General features: G+C 40.3%; 1 protein-coding gene across 1 annotated transcript in view; it reads right to left on the bottom strand.

The window, feature by feature from the left end:
* Window positions 1–2,935: 2,935 nt before the first annotated feature.
* LOC119915508 (ankyrin-3-like) overlaps window positions 2,936–15,259 on the bottom strand; it is a 116,158-nt gene continuing 103,834 nt past the window's right edge. Inside the window, 7 exon segments of the mRNA XM_038735056.1 lie at window positions 2,936–4,409; window positions 4,764–4,835; window positions 6,381–6,611; window positions 6,978–7,061; window positions 9,238–9,321; window positions 9,665–9,857; window positions 9,979–10,708. Coding sequence (XP_038590984.1) covers window positions 4,788–4,835; window positions 6,381–6,611; window positions 6,978–7,061; window positions 9,238–9,321; window positions 9,665–9,857; window positions 9,979–10,708 — 1,370 coding nt within the window. The 3' untranslated portion in view covers window positions 2,936–4,409; window positions 4,764–4,787.

The raw sequence follows: 15,259 nt of genomic DNA, 5'->3' as shown, positions 1-15,259 counted from the left end.
TTGTTCTTGTCAGAACACGTGCTGCATCATTCTGGATCAGCTGAAGAGTCTTAACGGACTTTTTCGAGCAGCCTGATAATAAGGAATTGCAGTAATCCAGCCTAGAAGTAACAAATGCATGGACTAGTTTTTCTGCATCGTTTTTAGACAGGATGTTCCTGATTTTTGCAATATTACGTAGGTGAAAAAAGGCGGTCCTTGAAATTTGCTTAATGTGAGACTTAAACGTCCTGATCAAAGATAACTCCAAGATTCCTCACAGTGGTGCTGGAGGCCAGGGCGATGCCATCAGGGAAACTATATCTTTAGATAATGCGTCACGGAGGTGCTTAGGCCCCAGAACAATAACTTCAGTTTTATCTGAGTTTAACATTAGAAAATTACAGGTCGTCCAGATTTTAACATCCTGAAGGCACATTTGAAGTTTAGCTAACTGATGAGTTTCATCTGGTTTGATCGATAGATATAACTGAGTATCATCTGCATAACAATGAAAGCTTATGGAATATTTCCTGATAATATTGCCTAAAGGAAGCATATATAAAGTGAAGAGGATTGGTCCGAGGACAGATCCTTGAGGAACTCCATGACTAACTTTGGCATGCATGGAGGACTCATCGTTAACATGTACAAACTGAAATCGATCTGATAAATAGGACTTAAACCAGCTTAGAGCGGTTCCTTTAATGCCAATGAAATATTCCAGTCTCTGCAATAGGATCTGATGGTCAATGGTATCAAATGCGGCACTAAGATCTAATAAAACTAGTACAGAGACAAGTCCTTTGTCTGATGCAATATGGAGGTCGTTAGTAATTTTCACCAGTGCTGTCTCTGTGCTATGATGAGCTCTAAATCCTGACTGAAAATCCTCAAATAAACTATTGCTCTGCAGAAAGTCACACAGCTGTTTAGCAACTGCTTTCTCCAGGATCTTAGAGAGAAATGGAAGGTTAGATATAGGTCTATAGTTGGCTAAAAAATCCGGATCAAGTTTGGGCTTTTTCAGAAGAGGTTTAATTACAGCTACTTTAAAGTACTGTGGTACATAGCCTGTTGATAAAGATAGATTGATCATATCTAGTATAGAAGTGCTGACTAAGGGTAAAACATCTTTAAGCAACCTAGTCGGGATGGAGTCTAAGACGCAGGTTGATGGTCTAGATGAAGAAATTATTGAAGTTAGTTGTAACTCACATGTATCATGCAACTTGAACAAGTCTTTGTGGCTTTTTGAGGTTTTTGGCACACTCTGTAATAAACTCTATAAAAGATCAGATTAAATCTTTTAAATTTCAAAAACTCCGGATGGTTAAGTGCTTCTAGTGGCATTTTCAATTATGTAAAACATTAAAACAAGTGTTAAATTGAATTAATTAGTTGCAAATAATTTGTATGTTACAAATAAAATTAAAAGTTAAGAAAGACTACAGAAACTCTTGACAGCACTATCACTTCTCTTGTTTGTGCAGCTACATTTGTGTTTTTTTGTTGTTTTTTTTATAAAGAAATGTTCAATGGTAATCTGATCCCAGCAAGATGTTGTTTAAAGTTGTTTTTAAACTGTATCCTCAATCCTTACTTTCAGTCTGATGTTCAAAGAATCAACAGAGTTTATTTTGTGGGATTTTCTTTGCAAATGTTTAGTCTGAAATTGCATTTATTGGTATTATATATCAGATATTACCATTCATATGTCTTTGATTGATAAACATAATCATATGCATGTGTCTTAGCCTGAACACTTACCAAAATGTTTATTTAACAAGATTATATTTTTTAGTTTAAAGGTAGAGATTGTCTTAATGGAGAGATGTTACACAAAATGATGTGTAAAAACACCAAATATTTCACTTTACAGATTTGTTTTTTGTAAAAAACCTTTTGCGTTTTTAAATTTCACGGTTCAGATTTTTGTTAAAATCATCAATAAAAGCAAGAAATCTGTCTTTTGCCATTTGAGTGCTTACACTTTATGTAGAGATGTAAGATTTTAGTTCAAAGCACTTTGTGTTCTATTTATATATATAATAAAATAATGAAGAATGGACAGAGTCAGTTTACCAATCTTATTTATTAGTTTAAGAAGCTTAACTATCATTTTCATTATCGATGAAATCTGTTATTTTTCAATGAATTTAGTATATAAAATGTCAGAAAATAGGGGAAAATGCCCCTGACAAGTCCAAGGATTTTTGTCCAACCAACAGTCCATTCCCCTAAGAGATTCACTTTACAGTGGGAAAAAAAGCAGGAGTTCCCTCGTACTTGACTTTTGAATACAGACACTGGATGGATTACTGTGAAATCTGGTTCAAACATTCAAACATCCCCTCAGGATGAACTGTGACGACCCCTTAACCTTTCCTCTAGCTTTGTCAAATCACTAAATACGTGCCAAATGAATGACATTCACATCAGCCTCAGCTGTACTTTGAGTTTAGTGCTAATTTGCATGCTGACACGCTAAACTAAGATGAACATAATTAACTTTATACCTGCTAAACATGAGCATGTTAGCATACTGACATTAGGTATTATGTACAGCCTCACAGAACTGCTAGTGTTGTAGACTTTTGTAGAGTATTGTTTTATTATTTTTTTTGAAAAGATCTTCAGAATAGCTGACATTCAATGAATCTTTTCAGCTCTACAAAGTACTCTCATTTGTATAATTCTATTATGACGCCGTCTGCGCTGCACTGAATGTGGTGAATTAACCTAAGAAAGTAGATTCCGTGTCTCCTCAATGGATTTTCTTTCCTGTGAGAGGCTTTTACTGTGAGGCAGAATTTAATTTATCTAATGTGATAGCTACCTCTCTTCTTTAGCTACCTTTTGGCAAAGATGAGGTGTGTCTCAATTGAAACCATGAAATTACAAAACAAATCCAAAACAAATTGACTGGGAAAAAAACCACACTGACACACAGACGTTCAGTTTAAACACAATTTATTATTCTGCTTAAATAATTACTTGGATCATCCAGTGTAGGCTATGTTGGTTCGTCATACATGTTGGTACCAGATTTATCATCAACAATGGATGCTTGGGGTGGTTTTGTATGAAAAGAGAAAACAGAAAAAAAAAGATTGACATATAAACAGAAGATCAGATTTTGATCAATACTGTGATTTATGTGAGTTAGTAAAAAGGACTACATTTAGATAATGGGGCTAAAAATAAGATTCTCTGTTCTCATGAAATTACAACCTATTAAATAAAGATAAAAGTCATCAAACCATCAAAATTTAACAGTCCCCTTTTTAAAACCACAGCAGACCTAAAAGCTTAAACGTACACTTCTAGTATGCATGATGAGCTTACAGATAGACATTTTTATTTGATGTTGCACGCACACAGGGGCTGCTAGCAGTTTGGAGATAACACATTGTGCCAGTCTGCAGGTTATATTCGGGGACACTGACCTTCCTGAAGCGTAAGAATGAAGCTATCTCTGCCACTCGAGTGTGGAGTGTGTGATCTTTGTAAAAACTAAAATAAAAACAGTTATTGATGACAGATGGTTGGATTATGTGCACACACAGACAGAAAGTACCATCAAACCCCTCTCTAATTGTATTACAGTGCTTTGAATTAGGAGGAAAAAAAAGGAAAGCGTTAAAAATAAAGTGACGTCACATGCAGCAAAATATAATTTCTCTGAAGACGAAGAATGTTCCACAGACAGAGCGGAAGTAGCTGTTGGATATAAAGAAACGTCCATTGTTTAAAATCAAGCAGTTTTTTTTTCTCTCCATTCGTTTCTCATTTACACACAGCATTTTTTATATTCATTTGGAAGAGCATGTCAGGTCACACACTCAAGGCTGCACAAACAGTGTCGACCTCTCAATACAAACGCACCGACTCTGCGAAGCTTCAACTCAAATCAGTGCATAAACAATCTGTGAAGCTGCTGATCTTTTTTTGTTTGTTTTTTTTCAGTGTCAGTTATATACAACAAAATCACCCATTTACTATTATATTTCATTTTTTAAAAAATAACCACATGGTAACACCCCAATACTGTGGGTCCAGGAGGAAAAAATAGACCATATAAGGCGAGTGTCTGAGAGAGAGTGGATCACACATCTTTATCTGTTTATCTGTCAGCAGTTTACTTGTCGTTTTTCTTGCGCCACCTTTGGTCACGGACGCCTTTCATTCATCAAAGATAGAAAGTTCCAGCTCACGTCCAGTCGTGTCCTTCGGGTGTTGTTTCCAACAGTGAGAGAGTTTGGTGACATGCTCATGCGAAATAAAAGAAAAGTAGTTGTTTTGCTTTGTCTTGCTGAAAACCATGCGTTGTAAGTGAAAGCTTCAGACACGTTTTGGCGATTGACGAGGCTTCCAGTCCGTTTTCCCTCCCAGGGTGTATGTGGTGTCGCAGGTGGACGTCAGTGGACCTGGAGGGTCAAATATGACAAGCTTACATTAAGGTCTGACTTGCTGCAAATGGGGGGCAGGGTGATATGGCAAATTTCATTAAGAAAAAAAAAGTTACATCATTTGATATTGATAATTATCATGATAAATGTCAAATCATTATTTTTAAGTTTAAGGTTGATTTTTGCTCCTGAGTGAAAGTTGAATTTAAAAAAAACAGATTTAACACTCATTTTGTTGCACAATTGAATGTAGAGCTAGAATGCATTTTTATGGCAAAATTGTGAACCAGTCCACTATTTTGGCTTTAAAGACTGATATTTATTCACTTCATGAATGGATAATAGTCAGAATTCAAGTTATTAGCTGCTTACCAGGTTTAGTTGAGAGCACCACTGTTATGACTGACTCTTCTTCCCTTGTTTCTTGCTGGCACCGTTTTCAGGCTTGGCAGAGAGAGAAAACAAGCAAAGCAGTGAAGTCCACCAAGAGACAGAAAAACAAAGAGGTAAAGGAAAAGAGAAAGGGAAAAGTGGAGAGAAAAAAAAGAACGTTAGTATTGTGCTCAGAATGAGCACAAAGGAGCTCAACTACTGTATGTTAGGAGATCACAGGCAGCGTGCTAGAAGAGAGAAGTTTAAGGAGAGAAAGATGTTACGGTTACTACGTCTGTCCATCTGCAAACGAAATCACACATGCATCAATACATGTTAAAAATAAGCGTTGATTTTTTTCTATATTAGTTGAGACACTTGTAATGTTAGTAGTTTTCAAACCCAATCAACAAGCCAGTACTACTGATACACACTGCAGTACAAAGGAAACACACAGCAGGACACAACCACTGCAAACATGTATACAGACCATTGTAATAACTACTTGTTACTCCATTACACAGCACTTCACAAACTGCTATCTGTTTTTTTCACGGTAGCATGACAGCAAACAGCTCTGATTAATGCTGAGATCAGACTACACAATATGGGCCCAATAACGTGTGACCCTACAGATGTGCAGCGGCGAGAATGAAAGTGAGTATTTGGGAAAGACGATTTGTTATGTTACTTAATGTGTCATAGTCTTGGATGCCTCTTGTGACCCAGAACGAAAAGACAGGTTAGCACGTCAGAATTTTTTTTGCCTTTCATGCTTTCTTCTAGTTTAATATTGTCTATAGCCAAGTTTGAATTCAAATGCAGCGCAAATTTGAAACCAATTTCTAGAAAAATCTGCAAAAGTAAATTCAAATGAATGTGCGTTTCCATCCACTGCTGTTATATCAATATTGGAATTGAGATAAATGGTGGCACTTATTCTCCTGTTAGATGCCGTTAAAATATTGCAGAAGAGGACTGCAGTCAAACTAAACCAATGGTGAAAAACAGTCCAGAAAACATGATGTAAAAATGCTTTATGTTTGTTTAATTGTCTCCTAATTTGACACAGTAACTGTCTTAATGTGTACACTTCTCATAGCATAACTTTGTTCCAGAGCAGGACTTAGCTAAGCTAAGCTGGGCTGTAGCTGAAGCTGTGAAATATTTTACTCCAATTCAACCTGGATCAAAAGTGTTCTACAGGCCTGGATCAACTCAGAAAATATGTGACATAATGTGCAAGAGGGCCCTGAATATGAACCATCTGGCTTAAGTTGGTCCTCACTTGGTGCGCAAACTTTCTTCATAAGCCACTAGTTTACTTCAGCTGTTTTGCGCTGGACAGGTAGCGTGCACTCTGCTTATCCTTTCCTACAAAACAGGTGCAAATGGTTGTTATATTTGGGCTGAGGTGGGTCAGAGCGGTGAAAAGGTGCAGGCTGAAAACACAAAACAAGGAGCTGTGTAGAGCTACAGAGGAATGGGTGTTCACATTTGTCTGAGTGATTTGATTTAATGTTTACATACAATTACAGCTTCATGCAGGTGTAAGTGGGCTAGGATAGCTCAGGACAGCTCAGCTGACTAAGTTAGGCGGTTTGTTTTAACGCCAACCTCAGTTTTCCCTCTCTGGGCCTCCTGGGCCTTGTGACCCTGTCGGGAGCGCTTCCCCCTCTTCTTGCCCTTCCCCCCTGTGGCGCTTGCTGCTGCTGCACCTGCTAAAGAAGCAGCATCTGCTCCACCTGTCACTACACCAAGAGCAGATCCTTCTTCTGAAACAGTTTTGCCTTCACTTTCCTTCCTTTCCTCCGTGTTGACCACACGGCGTACCACCTTTCTGATCACCTGTAGGGGGCAGAAGCACGTCAGGGGGGAAGGAGGTGGGGGAGGGAAGCAGGAAAGCATTTTGTGAGGAGAAAAAATTGGAAAGGATGGTGAAAAGGATTCTTAATAGTGTGTGTGTGTGTGTGTATATGAGATGCCATGTGATGTGTATTTGTGTGTTACTGTGTGAAAGAGTGTGTTAATACTTCTGTGTCAGTCAGCATCCTCGTGAGACTGGTTTCAGCTGACAGATTTTAAACTACTTCAAAAAGCTCGCCCCCTTTTCCATTGAAATATTACTAGGGAAACACTGGTGTTTGTGTGTGTGTGTGTGTAAGCTGTGGGATAAAGATGCGACAGGTAATGGAGGGGGAGGAGGATGGTTACTTTTCTGGTGACCAGATTCCCGTCTTCATCTGTGTACTGCTCCTCCGTCACAGACTCTCCAGGAATGTTTTTGGCCTCCTCTCCCTGAGGTGAAGGTTTAAAGGACGAGTGAGATGGAGGAGTGAGAGATGCGGGGGGTGGGAAGGATGGAGGGGTGTAGGTACAGTTTGGGAAGAGGGTTGAGAGGTTATCTGTAAGACTGTTATTCATCTGGTTATTCAGAAAATAGATAACATTTCCAACAGACGTCAGCCTGCCTGCCACAGCCGATGGGTTTCCTACTATTAAAATTATGAATAAAGACTTGAAAATTGCACTGCAGAATTTCTCTGATGTGGTGCAAAACCAGGATTAATGGTAATGAAGCCTGAAGAAGTTTAAGTTTTTTTAACTGCCGTTTCATTAGTACAAATGAATCTATTGATAGATTAAAACTTAACTAAATAAACTAAAATCGTTGATGTGTTCATCTGTGATGCAGCATGAAACATGACTTCTGTGGTTGTTCTGCAGACATGGGAAAGTTTTGCTCACTGACATTTAGCATTTTGGCAGGGTAATACTGTTTGGGACAATGTAGGAACCCAACTGATGCTAATGCATCAGACAGGCTGACTCAACATGTAAATATGGCTTTGTAACACAAACGGTGGTTTATTATTTTACCTGGGTTTATCATTGAGGTGTTAAACCAATTTTTTTATTAATATACTGTAAATTGATATCAATCACTGCAAAAGCCCAACGGCTTCAAGAGGATGCAGAACCCCCCCAAACTCACAAACACACACAAATGTATTAACATCGTCAGCTCATAAATGAGGCTCCATTTACACAGAGAAAGATCGTATGTAGTTTAGAGCTGCAATGATTGACAAAAGAAAATTAATCAGCAACAATTTTGATAATTGGTTAATCAGTTTGAGTCTGTCTTTTAGAGAAAATGCCCAAATTCTCTGGTTCAAGCTTATTAACTGTTAGTATTTCCTGCTTTCATTAGTCCTCTCCAATTATAAACTGAATATCTTTTGGGACTGTTAGTCTCTGCTCGTAATTAAAATGTTAGTACATTACAATTGAAGCATCTAGTTGATGCTGTTATCCAGTTTGAATAAAGAGCAAAGATTGAAGGAGGTTCAGTGACTTGCTCGAGGACATTGGGGTTGGAAACATAATTGACACATTGTCTGTTGTGGGAACAGTAACTGCCACCATAGTTCTCCCACCCATCAGAAGGGTGTTGAACATAGTAATCAGATATTCTGCTCCTGTGGAAATCCAGCCTCAGAATAATGCCTACAAATAGAATATTACTATACTATGAGCCAAACACGCAGCACAGCCAGCAGTCCACTGACCAGGTAGCAATGCCAAACAGCATGGCTTGTTGGTGTGAGAGCTCACGCCAACGAGCACTTCATGCTATAGCAAGGTTAAACATACACACACACACTGACTGCCTCTCACACTCACACACACACACACACACACACACACACACACCTTTGCAACTATAGTCAAGTTTCCATCCAAATGTATTGCAATTTTTGACAGAATTTCCAGAAAATTCAGGTTGATTCAAATAAACAGTTGTTGCCGCTGATTTTACTTTTACGGACCATTAAACCAATCCAAAGGAGGAGGGTGCAGCAAGATGACGCACCAGTCAAATCTCATGTGGAAAAACATGTAGAAAATGTATGTAAATGTGGCATTTATTTATGTTTCATGCATTTTGTTTCTTATCTGCTGCTAGTTTTCTTCTCCTTAGTGGACATTTACATCACAATTTATTCACTTAGTCTGTTTTCATTGCACTTTATTGCATTGTGCTTATTTCAATAGGCAAACTCTTCCACCTCAGCCAAGCATAAAACATTTTTTGTGATGATACCTTTTTATTTCTTAAGTTTTTCCACTCAGGTTTCAATAAGCGCAAATTATAAATTGGCATAAAAGCCAGACAGCTGGATGGAAACTCACTTTATGATACACTCTCTTTCTATCACATTGTCTTACTTGAAAAATCTATCGCTGCACACAAAAACACTCCCAATGTGAACAAACATATAAAGAAACACACTCTCCTACTTAACTCTGTAGAACACACAAATGCTGTCAAACGCAAACCAGCACAGCACAAAACTTTTGTTCACAATCTTTTTTGTCTATTTCGCTCTTCTTCGCAAACTTGGAAGTCACAGAGCTTATGCAAGTTTACTCTGCCTCGAGCTGTCCACACACATCAGGCCTCACACACCTTGAGTATGACTCTTCTGCGGTACACCCTGGTGGTGACAGTGGTCTCGTCATCAGAGCTGGACTCGTCAGCTCTAACACTCCCCTGACAAAGGCAGCCCAGTAGCAGTTTAACATTAATGACCCCAGTGTGTGTAAGTGTGTCTTCAGTTTATGATGTTGTGGGATAATTTAAATGGTTAAAGTTAATTAAAAAATGAAATGCTGGATCAATTTTGTCACTAAAATTAATATAAAAGAACGATTTCAGGGTGTAGGTTTACAATCCTGGGCTGGGCTTACAGTTCAAACAATTTTAAACCCACTTAAACTTAATATACGGCTTTGAAAGCAGTAAATAACAGTACACAAGGACTTCTTAAATTATAAAAAAAAAAAACATTGAAGTAAAAAACTGGGTAATTAAATACAAAAATGTACGCTCTCACCTGGACTTTGTGCTGGGACCTTTCACCTCCCTCCTCCCGTCTTCTGCTTGGTCCCGCTGTGCTGCTGTCCTCCTGAGATCCCTTCCTCTTGGCCTCTGAATCTTTTCGTTCCCTGGCTGTGTCACTGTGACCTCCATTCTGTCTATTGGTCTGAGCCGGGGGCTGCTCCAATGAATCAGCCAGACTGTCGGGGCTGGGGAGGGAAATATGTTGGGAGATCATTTGAGATCCTATCACTGAAGTGCTGGACTGACAGAAAACATTGGTGTGTAAATATGTAAACAGAAAAATGGTAAGAAAAGGGTCCTCCTCACCTGCCCTCCTCAGTGCCGGGGCTGCGGCCAGGGGCTGCTGACTCTACGATTGCATCGGACGTCTCACTTCTCCAGCCTGGAACTGAACACATTTCTTTTTCTGCTTGCCGTACTTGTTCGAGAATTGCATTCACCCTCTCTTCTGTCATCTCCTCGTCCTCCAAGCCTCCCTCCAGCTTTATATCCTCCAGCAGACTCTGCAGCCTCTCCTGGCTCATCTCCTCCTCTTCTTCTTCTTCTTCCTGCCTTCCATTTCCATGACCAGTGTCTAAGGCGGCATCCTCTTTTTGGTTTCCTCCCTGACGCTCTAAAACAACTCCGTGCCCTGCCATAAGTTCTTTCTCAAAGGCCTCAGCATGCCTGTCTGTTCCCTTTCCTGATTGCTCTACTGCCCTTCTGTCATTATCCGGCCTCTCATAAGAAACAAGCCCTGTCTTTTCTTCCACAGACATCTCTCTTTCTCCTGTGGTCAAGGTTGTATCTTCGGCCCCAACAATGGGGGGCTGTGGGGCATTGGAGCTGGGGCCTGGGGCGACTGTGAGGGGGTCACTGCTGGAGGTACTGGTGGTCTGAGTGAGAGAGAGGTCGCTAGGTCTACTAAGCATGGTCTTGCTAGGGAAGTCTGCGCTAGCATCGCCCTCGCTAAAGAAGTCGTCTGAGCGCAGCGGGGTGGGGGGCACGAAGTTCAGGGTTGAGGGGGTTTGCAGCTCCAGATCTATATTGTCGTATCCTGGGTGGATGGCAGGAGTAAAGGATTAGAGGGTGAGGGGATTGAAGAGGGAGGGAAAGAAAGAAGAGGGGAGGAAAGGAGGGAGGGAAGGGGAGGTAGAGTGGTGAAGGTGATGAAATGAGAAACATATCTAAATCTAAAGGTAGCATCTGTTCAAAAGTCACACAGGTGTAACCAAAATACACTTTAAAGCTGCATTAACTGATTTTTTTTGGGCCACTTGGGGGTAGCAGAACACGCTTTAAACACAACATTAACACTTTTTAAAGCTGTTATGATGAACATGCTAGCACACTGTTACCTATTTACACTTCCAGACGACACAGGAGCAACATTATCATTCATTTGGAGTCATGTGTGCTTCCACCTGATGAATGTAAGGGGCCAAAAACAAACCAAAAAGCAGTTAAAAGGTTTTGCAGAGGTGGGGGGAACGGCAGAGTAGGTCATTCCTCTCTGTGGACCTGTCACATATGTGAAAAACCTCTGATAAATCCACTGTACGCTAACCAAATGACACAGTCAGGGACTATCTAGTGTACATTTAGCAGCTAAAAAGCCAGATATATTCCCTAAGGAGTTTGTGGAGGCCATAAACAGAGCTAAAAGAGAGTGAATGTAGGACTTACACAAGCCATAAACATGACATTTTGCTAACATGGTCACCGTGTCAGCTTTGTTCTGTTTATAACTTGGTCTGCTGCCCAAGTGGCCAACAAATAAATTAATACTGATATAAAAATTCTCCCTAAACAAACACATTTCTCAAACACGTGGGGACTCGTGTGTGACTTCTGGACCAGCACTACAGAGTAAGACACATGACCACATCACAAAGAGATGGAAACAGAATATAAAGACAGAATATAAAATGTAAGATAGAAACTGCACATGCACTGTTTTTATATAAACTTTACATGAACATTCAGTCACACTAATGTCATTTGCAGAGTTCCTCAGGAACTGTTGTACTTTCTGATTAGGTTTCAAACTGGCACTTAAGTCAGCCACACCTTTTGTAAAAGCACTTAACTTCAGACCCCACCTCAGATTCAGAGCTACTGATTTCAATTGAAATTCAACAATAGTAATAGAGGGGGTCTTCATTATAGCACTTTAAAACAAGCACAACATCAGCTCATTGTCTCACTAATTATGTCAATTTAAGAGTATGAGCAAAAGCTTGAGTATAATTCAGGTAGGTTAGTTGTGTTGATTTTAACAAAAGGCAGAGAGGAGCAGAGCAACAAACAAGCTACATCTAAATGTAAACCTCAGGAACAGAAAGATCCCGTCTGAAGTAAGAAGGGACACCAGGGGGGAGGGGAGAGAGTGGAGGGGAGGTAGGAAGCACAGAGGGAGAAGGAGAGCGATGATTTAGCGGAGGAGAGGGGGAACAGTGAGGTGGGGGAGAAGGAAATGAATTTGAAGGAAGGGGAAAAGATGAAGGGGAAGAAAAGGTTGGAAGTGTAGTAGTAGGAGGAAGTAGAGGAGGAGAGGAGGTAAAAGAAGAGGGAGAAGGGAAAGGAGAAGATAGGGAAAGATGAACAGGAGAAGGTGACAGGAAAGAAGTAGATGGAAAGGAGGGAGAGGAAGGGCTAGACGTGGAGAGGGAGGTACAAGAAGGAGTAGGAGAGGGAAGAGGGGGAGATGGTTTAACAGGTGTAGGAGAGGTGGGACAGGGAGGAGCATGAAGAACAAGAGAAGAAAGACAGGAGGAAGATGGAGACGAGGGCAGACAGAGGGCAGATGGAGGGAGGCGACGAGGAATATAGGGAGGTGGAGAGAAGAATGAGGAGCAGCCAAGCGGGCTTCGGGGTGAGGAGGGAAGAGACGAGGAGTGAGGCAGAGCGACAAAGTGAGGGAGAACAGGAGCGACAGGCAGGAAGTAAACAGGAGGTGTGGATGGGGGAGATGGGAAGTGAAAGACAGAAGAGGAAGAAGGGACAGCAGAAGGGGAGGGGAAAGAAGGAGAGGTGACATGGATGGAATGAAAGTGAGGAGAGGAAGAGGAGATGGAGGTAGAGGAGGAAGGAGTATTATGGAGAGGAGCGACAGGCTGAGATGTTTGAGGACACGGGAGGAATGTAGGAGACCGAAGAAGTTTTGGAGCTATTATAATAATCACAGTTCACAAGAGACAAAAAAACAAACATAGAATAACTGTTAGACAAGACTTGGATGAAAAGACAAACAGCATATAAAAAACGAAACACAGACAGTGAACTTGTGATTGATGAAGGCTTAATGTTTTAGAAGCTGCAGAAGCAAAGATATTGCACACCAGAGTCATGGGATTGCTTATCTCGGTTGATAAGCAAGAATAAGCTTCTTAGTCAACAGCAGTAGCATCTTTTGAAACGGCAAAGAAAAAAACAGTAGAGGACAGTGTAAAAAAGCAAGGAAAATTCCCATTCTGGCTTTGTCTTGCACAAGGACAGATTTTGGGATCTAGGAGGTTTAAAATTTGTTGAGCTACAAATTCATTTTCAAAGAGGAACTAAGAAGAAGCAGGATGGGATCTGCGAATGCGGAAAGGCCGCGTCGCACACAGGATTTTATTACTACTGAGGTCATTAGAACAAATTTCCCCAGGGCAACCCCCACTCTGTTAAATGTTTGTGGCTGGGGTCCAAACAGCTGCTGTGGCCCAATTCCAGCAGCTCCCATATTCCCCTTGTGAATTGCATTGTGGGAGTTGTGTGTATACTTAATTTAGTCACTTGTAAACTCCCTTTCTTGGGCCATTAAAACCACCATATTCTCAAAAGTAATATTGACATGACCTTGGTGTCCCCATCAATCAATTACAGTCCTGTTGGGGTCATATGGTGGAGGGTATGCTAATGCTAAAGCCTGGTGGTTAGCTGTAGATGTCGTCAAGTCAATGTAGAGGTAGGGTAGCAGATATCTGAAGCTCTTGCCAAAGACACTTGGTATTGCTAGCTACATGACTTGTGGAGTTGTTAGTGCCAACACAAGCGGCACTGTTGCATTACCAGTCTTACTCTTAGTAAGCCTGAGTTCAGCAGTGAAGGTAAAAGCAGAAGCTATGACTGAATCCAGAAGCTGTTGAAGTTAGTAAAAGGTAGCCTTTGGTGGGAAATAGCTGGTTAGTGGTGCTTAGTGCTGACAAGGGAATTTGCTGTAGGAGTTAGTCACTCTGAAGCAAGAAGAGGAGAGAGGAGGAGGCGGAGGCGGGCAGTCTGCTGGTCTCAAAGCGGGAGAAGCTACAGCGGAGAGTAGAGGCTGGGAGGCTCGGAGGAACCCAAGGAGATGACAGTTACAGTACAGCTAACAACAGTGACACAGAAGCATAATTATACACTGTACACTTTGGAAAAAGGTGTTTCATTTTCAACCCATCTGTGAGTGTCATCTGGGACAGAGCACAACCTTTGCAAAAACACTCATGTGCGTGTGTTGAAAAGGCTCCACCCATTTGAAGAGTGTTAAAAGTGTATTGTTGTAAGCCAACAACATCGGAGCAGGCAGCCTCTCACACAAAGCCATGCATTTTGTTTTTTTTATCTGTGACACACTTTAAATCATCTTTGCAGATCACATGTTATTTCAAACAACAGTAACACTGACTGTTGTGTTAAGATGACTTTCAGAAACCTAATTGGACAGATTGGCAATGAGGCCCATTTCAGAAGTTTGTCTCAAAGTGTGCCGGTCTAACACCTGCTAGTTCTGTAGGTTCATCTTCTAATTACTAAAGAATGCTGATTTGACAGGGAGTCATTTTCTTGTTTCATTGACAAGCAAAGTGGGAACAACTCTGAAAAAATGTTTTGTTATATACTGGTTGGATACCTTTCTTAAATTATATGATGGGATGCATATACAGACCAAATGATAGTGTTTAAAATCAGTTGATGCAGCAGTGGAAGAAGTATTCAAATCCTTTACTTGAGTAAAAATAGCAATGCATTAATATAAAAATACTTAATTACAAGTTTAAGTCTTGCATTCAAATAGAGAAGTATTATATGATATATTATAACAGCAACCTAAAGTAACAAAATTAGTTGAATGGTACTCATTATGCAGCCGGATGGTCTCTTCCATTATTATATTATTATATATTAGTTGATTTTTATTACTGATAATACTGATAAAAATGTAAGAAGCATTTCAATATAGTTGTTCGAGGTTGAGCAATGTTGTGTTTTTGACGATGCAATTATCCACCTGTGAGTAGGTGTTTTTTTTAAACAATATTTTTATTGAGTTTTTGTTTGCCTACACAAACAGAAGTACATTGCACATTAACTTACAGTTTTACAAAATAGAAATGTGAAAAAACAGAGGGAAAAGAAAAGGTTACTTTTTGTTTATATATAGACGCTTTAATCGGACGCGTTGCCAATGTGATGCGCCTGGCCTGACAGGTCGGTAGAAAAACAGGTCTGCTAGTGTGACCTTATCACATCTCAGTTTGGCCAAGTAACGTTTCTTTTCTTCGACTGGTAGCTAAGGTTATTTACTTGTTATGGATTGCTTGCGGAAGTCTGCCTGAAGTTAAGTTTGGGCCAGAGTAATGCA

This window comes from Micropterus salmoides, unplaced genomic scaffold, assembly GCF_014851395.1.
Source record: "Micropterus salmoides isolate LMB-PRFRI ecotype aquatic unplaced genomic scaffold, ASM1485139v1 Ms_hic_scaffold_21, whole genome shotgun sequence".
NCBI classification, from domain to species: domain Eukaryota; kingdom Metazoa; phylum Chordata; class Actinopteri; order Centrarchiformes; family Centrarchidae; genus Micropterus; species Micropterus salmoides.
The sequence above is the reverse complement of the archived record's forward strand: the minus strand, read 5'-3'. Positions and strand labels throughout refer to the sequence as shown.